General features: G+C 52.3%; 1 protein-coding gene across 12 annotated transcripts in view; it reads right to left on the reverse strand.

Moving 5' to 3' along the window:
• Positions 1-4,348: 4,348 nt before the first annotated feature.
• The window catches only part of Mad1l1 (mitotic arrest deficient 1 like 1), a 354,495-nt gene continuing 342,424 nt past the window's right edge, over positions 4,349-16,419 (reverse strand). For all 12 annotated transcript variants that reach the window (XM_078023582.1, XM_078023580.1, XM_078023581.1 and 9 more), the window contains one exon: positions 4,349-4,923. In XM_078023582.1, coding sequence (XP_077879708.1) covers positions 4,765-4,923 — 159 coding nt within the window. In that variant the 3' untranslated portion in view covers positions 4,349-4,764. The remainder of the gene's footprint in view (positions 4,924-16,419) is intronic.

The raw sequence follows: 16,419 nt of genomic DNA on the forward strand, positions 1-16,419 counted from the left end.
GTCTGCCTGGCCACCATTCGGGACCCTCAATGGCACGTCTCACACAAGATTCTCAAAGTCCTGGAGGCTGCAGGTCTGAGGCCAGGGCGTGAACAGGGTTGGCTCCTCCTGAGGTCTCTCTTCTTGACACACAGATGGCCTCGTCTCCCTGTGACCTCATGTGGTCATCCTTCTGTGCATCTATGTCCTCATCTCCTTGTATAAGGACCCCAGTCCGATTAGACTAGGGCACCCTGGTGACCTCAATTGCCCTAATTATCTCCTTAAAGGCCTGTCTCCAAATACAGTCACATCTGAGGTGTGGGGGACTTCAACCCATGAACTTGGGGGATATGGTGGAGCCCATCACTGAGGACTAGTCTGGTGAGGATGTGTTTGAAGGGCCTCCAACAAGAGAGGGCAGATAAGACCCAGGCAGGGATGGCGTGGGTGCGCTCATGGCCCGTGGAGGAGTCCGGTCCTCAGAAACAGCCACCGCTAAAAACCAACCAGCAAGACCACTGTCTGCCCCCTTGGAAAGGCCCCAGTGCATGGTGCAGGGCAGTGAGTGGGGTCAGGTCCATAAGGAGAAGGTTCTCGAGCAAGACGTTTGCTTATTTGATCCTGGAAATTAGCTTTCATTTGCTTGCTTTAAAATATAGTCACATAATGGTTCAGAACTATGGACTCACTGGAAGGAGCTGGAAGTTTTGCTTGAACAGATTCTGGTGTGAGATGTGGTTCTCAATGAGACTTCAGGGTTTGGGACGCAACGAGAAAACCCAATGCCATAGATGGGCAATGCTTTCATGGCAAATTTCCAAGACATATTGTTAACTGAGGAAAAGCAAGCAGCAGAACTAAACACAGTTATTTTAAAAACTACAAACACAATCAGAAGAAACACATCCAGATCTTCACACGTCCATATGTTCCATGTGCAAATCCACCCACAAGGCAGAGATCTGGGATAGGGCCAGAAAAGGGAGGGGGCTTTTCTTTTAACTCTACATTTCTCCTGTACTGTTGGGAGTTTATTCTGTTTTAATGTTAAAATGCACAACAATTATGTAAAGAGAAGAGAGAAAAGAAATATAAACTACAACAGATGGGAGGCTGGGCTCGCTGGTGACTGCACTGGGCGTCCATCATCGCTGGATTTTGCTGTGTGAGTTTGGTGAGGCCATGTCCCTCTCTGGACCTGAAGCAGAAATTTAAGCAGTGCATCCTGATGGTGCAAGCATGCATGAGCCCACATGTGCGGGTCACATTCATGCTCACAACACACACACACGTGCACACAAACATGTGCCAAGGTGCATATGTGCAGGCGTGAACACTCGTGCACCCACATGATCACCCACATGACACTCAATCACACATGCACGTTCCTGGGCAAGCACAGACACACACGTACATTCTTGCTTGCACACGCATACACACTCCTGCGTATGTGCATGCATATACTGGTCACGTGTACACAGGCATGGCAACATGTGCACACTTGTGTGTACATACATGTGAACACACACTCCTGGGGGCACAGCCCTACCAAACCCCTGGTCCTTAAGGGGAAATGGGTCAAGGGTGACTCGGGAGCTGGGGATCGGCTAAATCTGCAGCTAGGACTGCTGGGTTGGAGTCCAGCCTTGACCATGGGGGTCCCTGCCTTTCCACCCTTGTCCTTGAGCCCTGATGTGACCTGACTTGCAGTGTGATGGGGTGGGGGCAACTCAGCCATGGGAAGGAGCTCTGTGAATTGGGAAGCTTCAATCAGGTGAGCTCCACAAATCTGAATGGGGGTCCACACACCTGGTCTACTGAAGCAGGTTCTGACAGTGACATTTGGGGACTGCATCTGTGCACCCACCTTTTTGAGCAGCCCGGCTGAGGTCCTGGAGTGTACTAGAAGCTGGAAAAACCTAGCAATTCACTTCCTTGCTCACTCTGGGCTAAGCAGAGTAACTAGCTTGCAGTGCCTGGCTTGGCTGTCCTGGGCTGGGCACAGGGAGAGGCTGGCAGGGTCGCACTGGGTGGGCAGCCAGGGTCCCCAGGAGGCCCCAGCAGGCGGCGCTGTCCTCCTGGCCCGGGGAGCGGAGGAGCCCTGGACTCAGCAAATCCTGTTACATCCTGGCAATTACAGTTTATCGCTGCGGCACTAATCCCTTAAAATTAGTCATTAGCAGCTTAAGAACCATTTAGCGTCGGTGCCTACTAAGGAGCTGGAGGAAGCCAGGGATCTGCCAGACCCAGAACTTTCCCTGGCCTGGGTGCCAGCCGGGGGCTGGGCAGGAACCGAGGCCTGCAGGTGCCCACCACTCCTACTTCACTTCCTCCCCACCCGGCAGGTGCAGGAAGAGGTGGGACAAACTCCAGTGGCAGATGGATCCTTCATCCTGAGACACATGACCAGGGACCTGGGTTCTCCTGGCCTCCCCAGACATGCCCCAGGGCTGGGCTGCTCTGCCCCTTCTGCCTCTGCCCAGGAAAACCATGAGATTGAGCAGCTGTTGGCAGAGTGCCTGGGGTGGGCAGGTTGGGCCTGGTAGGAGCTCCTCAAGGGGGAGATGAGCAGGGCCGGCCAGTCCCTGGACCCAGAGACCTCTGGCTGGGAGGGAGGAAGTTGGGGCGACTAAGGCAGGAAGGAGGCCCAGGCTGGGACTCTCATGAGGTCGCACTTGGAGAAGGGGCCCTGTGGCCTGTTAGCTGTCTAGGATCCACTGATTCTACCTAAGCTGAGGTGGGAGGTGACGGCAGGTGGCCCAGGCCAGCCAGCTGGAAGGTTGGGGCAGGGACCCTGACTCTTGAAGTGACAGTGGCTTGGGAACAGTTGGTGGAGTCCCATGGCTATGTGCCTGTGGGTTCCAGAGGCTGTGTATCTGGTGATGAGTCCTGATGGGGCTGTGGGTCCTCAGCTTCTACCCCAGATTCAGCAAATTCCATTCTTGCCCTGGTTGATTGGGATGCAGCTCTGGCCTCGTCTCCAAGAACATCAGCTTGGAGGTCCTGACTGATTTGTTCCCTGGAACGAGACATGCGTGCATACATACACGTGCACACGTGAAAAACGTGCACATGCATGCGCATACACACATGCACTCACACACACACCCTGCAACAGCTCCTGGGCCAAGGATTTGTGTCGGATTCTGCTCTGAGTGTTTTGGCACTGCTGGTGGCTCCCGGGCTCAGCTGATTCACTCATAGGTCACAGGTCCAGGCCTGGAGGTGGGAGAGCTGGGCCTGCTCCTGGCCTGGCCCTCTGCCCCATGTCTCCACAGGACATGGGGCCCAAGGACACTATGGAACCCCCGCTACTACCCCATGGTGGCTCTGGGGCTCCTGAGCAGAAGGCCAGCAGGCAGCACAGAGCTGGGGCCCATGGCTCACCCAGGGAGGGATGCAGAACACCCTGTTCCTCAGCATCTTCGGAACCTGAAACAAAGCAGAGCATACAGGAGGTGCTCAATTACTGTCCAAATGAGACAGTGAGTGACTCCACTGGGGCCAGCCTGAGAGGCCCCAGCAAGGGGTTTTCTTTTACAACTCCAGGCCCTGAGCATGGTAGCTGGTGGCCCTGGGTAGGCGTGGCTCAGGGCTGAAGGCTGTTGCCACTGTTGCCCTCACTGCCACCATCTGTCCATAGACCGTACTGTGGTGGCACAGTAGGGGATTCCCTCATAGTCCCCAAGCTCCTGTTTGGCTGGTGTGGGTGCTGCTGGCCTACCCAAGCCTGGTCTGGCTCCCATGTGACAGACTGGTCCATAAGGGCAGGATCCCCCAATCCCTGTATCCCAGAACCCTGGCCACACAGGATCTGCTGCCAGGCCCATGGACAGGAGGAAGCTTGAAGCTGAAAGGACAGATGCCTGCCAGCCAAAGGGACAGGGCTGGCCAGAGGCTACGGGAGGGAGTGGTCACCAGCGCTCAGCAGGAGAGGGAGGAGGGTGGGGGCAGGGCAGGCCTTGGCCACTCGGCTCCGGCCAACCCTGAGTGCTCGCTGTGTGCAGGGGCACACCTCTAACCTCCTGGTGAGGGACTGTCGTGGCTTACAGGTAAGGAGGGAGACTTAGAGAGGGTGAGACACTTGGATAAGGTCACAAAGCCATAGGTAACGGAGCTGAAACCAGGCCTGGGGGTGCCTGGCTCCAGGGCTTCACTCTCGGCCACCTCGAACACACCCTCCCTCCTCACAGCCAGGCGCACATCCCACCAATGCTTGTGACCCCAGACTCCAGAGCACACTGCCCGACGCCTGCTGGGCCTGGACCTAAGTGGAGACCATCTCTGCTGTTGGGGAACACGGCAGTGGCCATGGACCTCGCAGCGCGGAGCCAGGAAGCGTGGGCCTCAGACGCAGAGCCAGGTGTTGGGAAGATGGAGGAAATTTTATTTCACAAGGTGACAAATTGGGCTCCTTGCCTCAGGCCAATGGCCAGACTCCAGGACAGACAGGACTCTGAACAGCACAGCATCGGGGTCAGGTGGCTGGTGTGAGGACATCTGAGGAGAGGGTACGGAGGTGCCACCGAGCAGCTCCCTCAGGCCTGACTCTAGAGCAGGGTGCAGTGGCAGGAGGGAGAGGGGGACCTGGGTAGACACTGTCCTCTCCGGGTAGGTGCTGTGACAGAGGAGGCAGGGCAGGGCCAGCACCTTCCTGGTTACTTCACCACTGCTGTCAGGGGTGTGAGGCAGAGCTGGAGGCCCGGGCACGCCGGACACCACGGTCTGGCCCGGGGCTCGGGGCGCCATGCCGGCCAGCACTGGCTGCGGTCAGTCGGCGGGCTAGGCTGCGGTCTGGCGGCTGAAGAGGTCGAGGGTGAGGGAGCTGAGGAAGGCCGGGATGCTGTCCTGGCGGAGCAGGTGCAGCTCGATGAGCTCTGGCACAGAGCGCGAGAACTCCGTCTCCAGCAGCTGCATCTTGGAGCCCGAGGGTCCCGTGGCCTGCAGGCAGGAGAGATGGGACAGTCAGTGAAGGTCAGCAGGCAGTCTGCCCTACCCCCCATCCCCCTCCAACAATAGGGGTGGACAGAGAGGGGACACAGCCTTCAGGCATGGGGTGGGGGGAGGTTGGGTCAGGCAGGTGGGCCACAGGCTGCTGTCCCCAGCAGCTTCCTTCAGTCTGTGCAGCTGGGCCAGAGAGGGACCTTTCTGCCTGTCGTGCGCCCAGAGAGGCCTGGTTCAAGGTCACCAGCAAAGACGGCTGAGATTTATACCAGGAAGGCTCGCCCTTGGGCTCCTCCAGGCATGGAGGGCAGGGTCTGTCATCTGGACAGGCAGCAGGGTGCCTGGGGGCTACCTTTGCACCAGCCACTAGGCTCCAGTCCCACCTGTGGCTGGCTGGGTGGCTGGGGCTGGGGACCTGAAGACCTGTGTTTCTCGACCCAGGGCAAGCCCTAAGAATCTTCCAGACTGCAGGGTGCTGCGGCCTTGAGCGAGTGGCTCCCTGCCCAGCCTGGGGCCCGGGGTCCCCCTCCAGCTGCCTGGGGCCAGGAGGGGAGGGGTGCCAGGCAGCGGGAGGACCCAATGGGAGCTGGTCCTGGCTCCAGGGACTCTGCAGCCCAGACAGGTCCTTTCTACTGCTTCCTTATGTACATGTCACTTCTAACCAGGGGAAGGCCATGAGGGTTTGTCACCAGTGATCTGGGGGAGACTAGAGACAGGATAGATGTTCCAAATACTGAGCTACAGTGGGGACGAGGGCAGGACCCCTCTGGAACAAAGGGGGAGACAGGCACAGAGAGCTCGGTTCTGCCCATAGTACTTGGTAGGTCTGGGCACACTGTCCTGGCACTGTCCTGGGACATAGGCTGGGGTGGGGGTGTAGGCCAGCTGGGGCACCTGGGCTGGATAGAGTGGACAGAAGCCCTAGCTGGCAAGGGGCTCCAATGCACCCAGGCACTTCTGGAGAGGGACTGGCAGTGCCTACTACCCCTGCCCTCACTAGACCCTGTCCTGGGAACTCCCTGTCAACACACCCAGGCCCACAGAGACCAGGCTGAGTAAGGGCCATCTGTGTCGTGCAGAGCTCTTACCACTCAGCCTGAGACAAATGGCCCAATTAAGAACTGGGTGAAGGGTGTGAGTGGACATTTTCCCCAGGAAGATGCATAAATGACCAATAAGTAGATGCGAAGCACTGATCCCGAGGGACACGTAAGTCAGAGCCATGGGGAGCCCCCACTCCACACCCATTAGGGCCGCCACAGTAAAAAAGACAAATGTGCGCTGAGGAAGGGGAGAAACCAGAACTTTCTGCACTGCTAGAGGAATATAAATGACTCAGTGACCACGGAGGTCTGGGGATCCCTCAGAGTGGCCATGTGACCAGCAACTCTACTCCAGGTGTGCAGCCAAGGAACTGGACACGTGTCCACATGGAGATGCCACATCATTGTCTCAACAAGATTATTCTTAACAGTGAAAATGTGGAGGCCATTACTGACAAAGGGACAAAGTGGTGTGTCCACCAAGGGAACACTGTGCTGCCACAGCAAGGAACGGAGCACGACGTGAGCCACACGGGAGGGGTCTAGAAACACTCCAGGCCAGCCCCGAGCATGTATGTGTCCCACCAGGGCCCGAGGAGGAAGGTGCAGGTGCAGGGTGGGGGCGGGTGTGGGTGGGGTGCCTGCTGGGCACCTGGCTCCTTGGTGGGGAGATGGAAATGCTCTGGGAATAGGTTGGTGACCACTGGGCACCATGAAGATGCTGGAGAGATCCAAATGTGCACAGCAGTGGGTGAATCGCATGGTACCCGGATGTCTCCATGAGACATTTCTTTTTAAAAGCTCCTTTCTGCCCAGCACCCCTACGGTGCCTTCCCTGGGAGCTGCCTGGAGAGGCAGCTGCCCGGTGGGTCCTGGCAGTGCCTCCTTGAGGAGCTCACATGGGTGCTCCAGTGTGGGGCCCACCTACCAACTAACTCCTCACCTGGGTGAGGGGACCTGGGGGCTGTGGGCAGTACCCTCCTCCATGGTCACCTAGATATGACTGGGCGGTCTGGCTTTGCCCCCAACCCCTGTGTGACCTGTGCCCAGCCCTCAGTCAGCCTGCACCCCCGCATCCTGCCGGCCCTCAGCTGCCCGTCTAGCTCGTTACCTGCTCTTTCCTGATTTCTTACCTGGGCCGACCCCAGCCCTCCTCCTGTTCCAGTGCCCTGTTAATACATTTAGCCTTGTCATAGTTCAACACAAACCATTTTTAAACAAAAATAAGAGAAACCACTCTGACCTTTTACCAAGAAAATCCTTTCATTTCTGCCTTCTGCTCTTGATGCTGAATGTTTTCCCCTAAATGTCAGCGGGGCTGACTCTCCGGCAGCTGTCGGGGACGCGGGGAGCTGCAGGGCTGGGTGCGGGTGGGAGCAGGTTGGAAAGGATCTCACGTTCCCCTACCCAGTACCCAGGTGTGGCAATCAATGTCCTCCGGGTGCCATGCCTTCCCCAGTCCCTCCCCAGGTCCTGGTCATTCTGCATTTGAGACAGCTGTCACAACTCTAGCTCTGAGGATCGGGAAAGAACTAGAAGCCCATCAGATGCCCCCAGCTCCACCGGCTCATGGCACAGCCTCCTGTGGGCCGGGCACGGGGCCTGGCTGCTCCTTTCAAGCATTCTTGGGAGAAGGAGGCCACCTCAGACTGCCCTGTCCTCCAAGTCAGCGCAGAGGGCAGGAGCAACCCGTGCCATCCTCAGCAAACATCCCAAATAAAGGCAGTTCCACGCGTGTAAAACACCAGCCCCCAACAAGCCATGGCCATCCTGCAGTCCCCAAGGGGCCGCACCCATGGCTGGCCCCCGGGCTCTCAGCATTGCTTCCCCCTCCCCGTACCCCTGTCCTGCCCCACACTGGCAGGGGGCCACCTCCTCACTCAGATGCGCCTGGGCAGCCACCACGTCTTATCAGAATGTGCAGATTGAATTATGCCCTGCCGATCAATCTCTGCTCAGCCTCTGCCATGTTCAAATACCACCCGGTCCCCAGGTGCCTTGTAAATCACCATAATTAGGGGCTGTTCACTTAAAATTAGAGCGCAATTTTTTAAAAAGCAAATTGCCCAGTAAGACGTGTTGGCTGTGTCTAGAAATATTTATGGGCTGTCTATGTGCTGCCTCTGGCTTCTCTCCCCTCTCCCTCAGTGCGGGGAGGAACAGGCAGCCCTGTGGCAGCGGGCGCCTGGGGGAGGCCTGGGCAACCGGCCTTGACCAAGACGCTTCACTGCCCAGCAGAAGACAGACCTGCCTGGCCTTGGGGCGGGTCTGCCTGAGACCTCTGGCCCAGGCCTGGGAGGCCACGCTCTGGCCGCCGCGGCGCAGATGCGGATGCAGGAGGGCTGAGGCCAGGGGGCGAGGGGTTCCGCACTCTAGTGAGAAATGTGTGCCCATGATACAGGGGCTCGTTACTTCTAGCCTCGCCACCCCAGGCTTGATGGTGTCCCCACTGGTGTACACAACAGGTGCTTCACAGTGCTCCTTTGGCAAAGGGGCACCCTGAAGGAAAATGGCTGGGGCTGATGGAGACCCTCGGAGAGCAGAGGCGAGACATCCCTGTGTCTTCCGCCTCTGCTGACTGCAGTGGGGTGGGCAGAGGCGAGTGCAGTGCCAAGTTCCCATTGAGGGCAAGGGCACCTTCTGCAGAGGCAAGAGCGGAAGTTCCATAAATGAAGAAACCCCATGGAGGGGGAGGCTAGAGATTAAACCCTCTGCCCCGTGTGGGCCCCGAATCCTGACTCAAACAAGCAAAGCTGAACCAACACACTCACATCCTAAAACACTCAGGGAAAGAAAATCCTACCACTTCAAGGTGGTGGTGGGGGGTTATTTTAGGTGACAGTGGGACAGTGGTTAGGTCAGCAGAATGTCCCCATGGCGTCTTGAGGTGGCTGACTCCAGTGAAGAGCAGTGGGTCCCAGCTCAGCTGGGGCACCTTGTGTCAGGAAGTACAGATGTGCTCAACAAGGGTGCACAGAAGGGTGCAGGAACCAGAGTCAGTAAGAGAGACAACAGGAAATCCTTAAACATGGGAAGATTAAAGAACCCACTTCCAGAGCCCAAAGACCAAAGCGGAAGTCTCAGAGGAAATAAAACATACACAGAATTGAATGAAAATTAAAAGGTAATGCAGCGAATGCTAGTGGGATGCACCCCAGGCAGCGCTCAGGGAGACAGGAGACCAAAATGCTCACAGGAAACACCTCGAATCAGCAAGCAGAGGCCCTGCTGAGAGCAACAGGGGAGGGTGGGGCGGGGGTCTTGGAGGGAAGCAAAACAAACCCACGCCTGCACGAGGAGCAGGAAGGGCTGCAACCAGGAGCTGGGCCTTGGAAGGAGCAATAAGATGGGTCAAGCTCTTGCAAGAGCGGTGCAGAGGGATGACCGGCTCTGGAAGCCCACAGCGGACCTGAGGCTGTCTGAGGAAAACCAAAAACCTGCAGGTTCATGGATTTGACAAGTTGGAGGAGTGAACTGATTCCCTGAAAGAACACAAACTACCCAAACTGAGCCAGGGCGAGAGAGATGACCTGATCAGTTCTATACCCACTAAAAAAAAATTCATTTGTAATTAAAAAGCTCCTGAAAAGCCCTCTCCAGTCCCAGATGGCTTCACCAGAGATTTTTATTTGAACATTTAGCTAAGAATAAATATCATTTCCATAATCTCTTCCAGAAAACAAGAGAGGAAATACATCTTCCCTCACTAATCCTGTGTCCAAACTAGCAAAGATGGTGTATGCATGTGCACATACACTTCTGCACACACTCACACATATACACACTCTTGCATAAACATACACACATACACATATACATGCAAGCATAAGTGAATACACACATACATAAAAATATACAAATATATATCATGCACACACAGATGCACATAAATACACACACATATACACAGAAGCAAGCAGACCAGTATCACTCATGAGCAAAACTCCTCAGCATATGCAATCCAGGAATTCGTAAAAAGGAATGCTATACCTTGACCAAATAGATTTTATGCAAGGCTAGTTCAATGTGAAAAATCAGCCCATGCTGATTTCCACTGTATCAGCAGGCTAAAAACAAAACCAAAAACATGTGATCCCATCAATCAACAGAGAAAACACTTAAAAAAAATTTTTTATTTGTAGTTGGACACACTACTTTTATTTTATTTACTTATTTTTATGTGGTGCTGAGGATTGAACCCAGGGCCTCACATGTGCTAGGCGAGCGCTCTACCACTTAGCCACAACCCCAGCCCCAAGAAAATGCTTTTGATAAAATCCAACAACCATTCATGACTAAACTCTAAGTGGGTAGGGACTGAGGGTACTCCCTCAACTTGATGAAATCCTCTACAAATAACCTGAAGCTGACCCCTTGCTTTATGGCAAGAGGTTGCCTGTGCTTTAAGGTCAGGAGTCAGGTGGGGTGTCCGTTCTAGTCCCCTGTGCTCAGCACCATGCTAGAAGTCCCAGCCAGGGCACTAGGTAAGAAGAGGAAACAGGAAGCACACAGATTGGAAAGGAAGAAATAAAGCTGATTCTACTTGCAAATGACATGACTATCTCTGTAGAGAAAATCCTACAGAAAATTGCTGGAACCTATTAGTGAATTTAGTAAGGTTGCAGGTAACAAGATCAATACACAAAGACCAATCACATTTCTATAAAGCAATATCAAATGAGTGAAAAGCAAACAAGAAGTACAATACTATTGACAAAAACTTAGAAGTCTGCATGCCGAAGTTACAAAAGGTCAGAGATAGAAACCAAAGGAATATTTAGAGAAAATGTTCACAAATTGGAAGACTCAATGTAGAAAATACATCAATTTTTCCCAAACTGATCTGCAGACTTACTATAATTTCTAACAAAATCTCCCCAAGTTTTCTCATAGATGCAGACAAGTCTGTTCTAAACTCTACATGGAAAGGGAAGGCTCCCAGGAAGGCCAAGCAATTCTGAAAAAGAAGACTGAAGTGGAGAGATTGCCCTTTCCAACATGGAGGTGTGCTGTGGCTATAAGACAGCACTGAGCAGCCACTGCATGGGACAGATGTGGGGCAGTGGTGGAGGCACAGACTCTCAGATCAGTGGGACAGAACAGAGGAATTCAAGAGAGTGCACACAAGCCTGTCCAGGCAAAAGGTTCGAAAGACTCAGTGGAGGAGGGGTGGTCCTTTCACAAATGGCGCTGGAGCAGCTGGACATCCAAGTTACAAAATAAATAAATAAAAAGAAAGAATTTTGACTTAAAGTTAACTCCACATGTATCATGAACTTAAATGTAAAACATAAAACTGAAAAAAAAAGAAAATCTTCAGGATTAGGACTTGACATCAAAAGCACAATCCATAAAATAAGCCCCAAGTGGATAAACAGGAGCTCCCAACACTGACAACTTGCATTGTGAAGACCTGCAAGAGAGTGAAGTCAAGGTAGATGGGACAAGTGTTTACAGGTGACACACTTGATCTAGTACTAGCATTCACCACCCACCTCTCCCTCCAGGTTAAGGCCATGAGCATCCCAGCACCTGGGCCAGGCCTGGCACACAGGTGGCCCAGTGAGTGAGCTGCATCAGCACAACTGGCCACAGGGGCATGCCTGTTTCTGTGTGGGATTCTCTGAGGATGCTCTATACCTTCTCTGTCTGCTCAAAGGACAGGGCCTCATCTGTCTGGTTTCTACTCTTTTCCCAGGACAGGCCTCACTGGCTTAGAGTGATAAAAAGGTACAGAGACTAGAGGTCACCACGTCAGGCCACTGTGAGGATGGGCAGCACAGGCCCTCAGCCCCATCTCATTTGTGAGTCCTCAGCCACATACTTGCTCAACTACTCTCTTCCTGAGAGAAGGTCACCCTGGTTCCAGAGGAGAAGCTACAGCAAGGACCCAAGGTTAGGTACATGGTGCCTGCATGGAAATTCCATTCTCAGACTTCCCAGGCTCCTGGCCTGGGAAGTAGAGGGGATTCTATGCAGAAAGGCAGGTCTCGGGGAAAAGCCATGTCCACTTTGGGAGGAAGTAAGCCCCAGCGGAAGGGGGATGTACTTGGCCACTGTTCCTTACCTAGGGCTGCCCAGGCTCACCTTCAGCCTCCAGCCCAGCCTATCCCAGTCAGCTCCCTAGCACAGGGGACTAGGGGTGGGCATCAGGACACTATGGTGGCCACTGTTTCCACCCTGGTCCATCAATGTGCATGGCATGTTGGCCACAAGAGTCCCAGAGACCCACTGCAGTCTTGGATCCCTCTTTAGGACTTACAACCTGGCTGACCCTTCCTTCACACTGGTTACCAGGGCGCGCGTCCCCTGCCAACTTTGCCCAATCACTGCCTGCCCCCACTCCAAGGCCCAGGCCATGTGGCTCCTCAGGCAGGGCTGTAACAGGCCCAGGTACACTCCAGTAGAATATTCATGTTATTGGCTTGTCTTTACCAGTGGTGTCCTCAGGGTGGGGGACATGCCAGGCTCATAGGAGGCCTTGGTAGACGCTGTTCATGAGGGAATGAGGGACATGGCAACAACAGGGTCAGGATGACCTAGGCAGAACTGGGAACCAATATCCAGCATGAAGTTCAAAGAGTGTAAATGAAAAGAGGCATGTCCATCGCAGGGAGAAAGCTCGTCCAGCACCCTGCTGAATCGTGCCAAGGAAAGCATCCAAACACAGCACGTGCTAATTATACCCACATTATGGGAATTTACAGCCCTGGCTAGGGGTGACCTTTCCCTCAAGAGCTGCGTGCAGGGAGAGCAAGGCCAGGCACCCCAGCACTCGCAGATGAATCTCAAACCTGCAATTATTATTATTACCCTCGTCTATTTGTGCAGTGCACCGTCACTCACGTGGGCCTCCATTTTAGAGCTGCTTGCAGCTGTTTCTGCAGCCACGGAAGGGGGGCAGTGGAGAAGTGTGCCAGTGGATGCCTGGCACGGTGCCAAGAGCCTGGTGGTCGTTTCTGGTGGACTCACTCATCATAGTCAGAGGACTTGGAGGCCCAGGGCTTCTCCCAGGTCCCAGTGGGTGGAAAGGCCACAACCTGCAAGGACCTGTTAGACGGGGGAGTGATAAGAGGGAAGAGATGGTTCCTGAAGGTTGGCCGGAAGAGCAGGTGTACAGAACTCAGGGAGGACATGGGAAGGGCTGCAGATCCCGAGGACTTGGAGTTCCTTCCTCCAGCACCAGAGTCTGGGGGAAGCAGGTGTGTGATTCACTCTGCTCTTGGGGCCCCAGGTATCTCATCTGTGAAAGGGGCTGGACTATATCACCCCTTCCAGTTGCCATGCCCAGTGAGGAGGGAAGCAGGAGAACAGGTGAGCAGGCCTCTATGCCTGCTTGTCCCCACCCCGACAGGACATATGGTCACTGGGAATGAGTTTTTGAGAAGGTACCACACTTGTGTTTATAGCATCACCTGATGTGAGATGTGGATAGGGCAGGGCAGGGGAGTGACCAAGATTCAGATTGCCTGGGCTCAAACTGACTGTCCCTCTTATTTGCATGTGACCCTGGACACATCATTTGTCCTCTCTATAGTTTCTTCAACATGAAATGGGACAAATGCCTGTTGCCTTCCCTGGAGGCAACTCAGGTGATACAAATCAAGTCCAGTGTTTGGCAGGCTCTTGGCCAAGGCAGATAACAGGGACAGATTCACATGCCATCTGAAATAGCCAAAAAATAAAATAAGACATGAGATATGAAACAGTCTTCAAGTCACTGGACCTGAGGAGACAACTCTGTGCCCTTAATCCAGGGAGTGGCCTCCCTGGATTGAGGGGATAGAGTTGAGTCTGGGTGGCTGAGGTGGCCAGAGGATGTAAGCAGTGTGTCAGGAGAAGAGGATAGAGGACCAAGCAGAGCATCCCTGTGAGTGTTGGTCAGAGGACCATCAGTGCCTAAGTGTAATAAAGCTGCCTGAGACCAGGAAAAAAACAAAAAGACTAGAGAGAAAATCTCCCCACAAACAGTATTTAAACTGACACAGAGCTGAAAACAGTGCCCATCTCCCCTGTCACACCAAAAACCTGACAGCTCATGGGGTTTAGGGAGACCCCAAGAAGTGTCTTTCCTCAGTGAAAGGGCAAAATGAGCCCTAGCCACTCTGGTCCCACCTCACAAATCTTAAACCAAGAGCCAAAAGGATCAATCTATTTCCAAGAAACAACTGCACTCCTCAGCAAAGCTCAAAGATATTTATAGGGATGTAAAAATGTCCAGCATGAAAAAGTGCAGCCCACGATACCTGGATCCAATGGTGCCAGAGTCAGGAGAGTGGGTCCCCGTGAAAGCCACTGACTGCATCAAGCCAGAGTAGACAGTAAGGTTCAAACTGGCCAATGACTGAGTCACAGCACTCCATCCCATGTGTCCAAAAGGTTAAGGAAAGAGTCAAAAACAAACAAAAGCCAACTTCCTGAAATGAGGATGGTAGGTACGAGATGACAAGCACAGTGGGTGGGGTTGAGAGCAGGTCGGGCACTGTGTGAAAAGGTAAGAAAAACCATCCAAAATGAAACAGAGAAAGAAAAGCACATCAGCGGGCGGTGGGACCACAACACATGGCCTCCATGTGTAACTGCAGTCTCCAAAGGAAGTCCAGAAACAGCTCTCAACAGCTCCACCTCAGGTGTCACCCACCGCCTTCAGGGTGACCTACTTCTGATGACCTTGCTCTCACTCTGGCTCTCAGAGCTCTGATGCAGCCAGGGGCCATGCTGTGCATTGCTGCATGACAAGGAACTGAAGGTGGCCCCCAAGCAACAGCCACCAAGGATGTGAAGCTCTCAGCCCAACTCCCCAAGATAACAGAATCCTGTTGAGAGACACATGAGAGAGCTGGAGCCACTCCTGCCCTGCAGTTGCCTCAGATGACCTTGAGCAGAGTCACACTGAGTTTGGCCTCATCTGACACTTTTGCCTAACCAATACAGGTGATGGAAAAAATTCTTGAGAAAATAATGATCCCGAACTTTTGAAATGCTAGAGTAAGTATAAAGAGATCCAAGAAATTCAATGAACCCCCAAGGACCAAAAATAAGTGAAGAAAACTACATCAAAATACATCATAATCAAATTGCTCAAAACCAGGAACAAAGATAAAAATCTAAAAAATGAGAAAAAAAGAGAAACCTTCTCTACCACGCAACAAAGACAAGGATGACAGCAGATCTCTTGCCAAGTACAATGAAAGTAAAGAGCCAGTGGAATAGCAACTCTGAAGAACCAAAAGAAAATCACCCACCAAGAACTCTACAACCAGAGAAAATGGTTTTCAAGAGAAAAAGGCATCTGTAGACACTCAGGGGCTGGTTGTCACCATCTGGTTGTCACCAGATAACTCATACTACAAGAAACGTTAAAGGAAGTCCTCTGGGCAGAAGGAAATTAAGATGAAACATGAGAAACACAAAGGAGGAAGACACCTCCTCCCTCAGTGAGTGATGGGTCCTGCTGCATGTGCAGATCTTTAAACAATTTTAAATTATTATTTAAGTCTCATTAAAAGATAAGTGTCTAACCAAAAAAAAAAAATAGCAATGTATTGTGGGGCCTTAATAATCATGCCGGCAAAATGATTGTGGAACCAACCTAGATGCCCTTCAATAGATGAGTGGATAAAAAAAATGTAGCATATATACACAATGGAATATTACACAGCAATAAAAGAGAATAAAATCATGGCATTTGCAGGCAAATGGGTAGAGTTAGAGAAGATAATGCTAAGTGAAGTTAGCCACTCCCCCCAAAAAAACAAATGCCGAATGTTTTCTTTGATATAAGGAGGCTGAATCATAGTGGGATAGGGAGGGGGAGCATGGGAGGAATAGATGAACTCTAGATAGGGCAGAGGGGTGGGAGGGGAAGGGAGAGGGCATGGGGTAATTATGATGGTAGAATGTGATGATCATTATTATCCAAAGTACATGTATGAGGACCCGAATTGGTGTGAGTATACTATGTATACAACCAGAGATATGAAAAACTGAACTCTATATATGTAGTAAGAGTTGTAACGCATTCTGCTGTTACATATAAATTTATATATATATATATATATATATGCAAAACAGGAAGACTAAGACAAGGAGAAGCTCAAGGCAGAGACTGTGGTGTTCTCTTTCTGTTCACATGGAGGTGGAATGTCATTTGAAGGCTGACTGTAATAAGTGAAAGATATACAGTAGAAATCCTAAATCAACCTGTAAGATAGTAAGATAAAGAAGCATTCAATTAATGTAAGCAAGAAAAGGGATGGGGAGAGGAAAAACAGAAAACAAATAAGATGATAGACTTAAACATAATCAAAGAGTGATTAACTTAAATGTAAATGGTGTAAACACCTCAGTAAAAAGGCAGAGATTGTCTGACTGAATACAAATCAAGATTCAACCATAAACTGCTTGTAAAAAATGTACTTTCAATATGAAGAGTTAAATAAAAAGGTAA

This window comes from Ictidomys tridecemlineatus, chromosome 10, assembly GCF_052094955.1.
Source record: "Ictidomys tridecemlineatus isolate mIctTri1 chromosome 10, mIctTri1.hap1, whole genome shotgun sequence".
NCBI lineage: Eukaryota > Metazoa > Chordata > Mammalia > Rodentia > Sciuridae > Ictidomys > Ictidomys tridecemlineatus.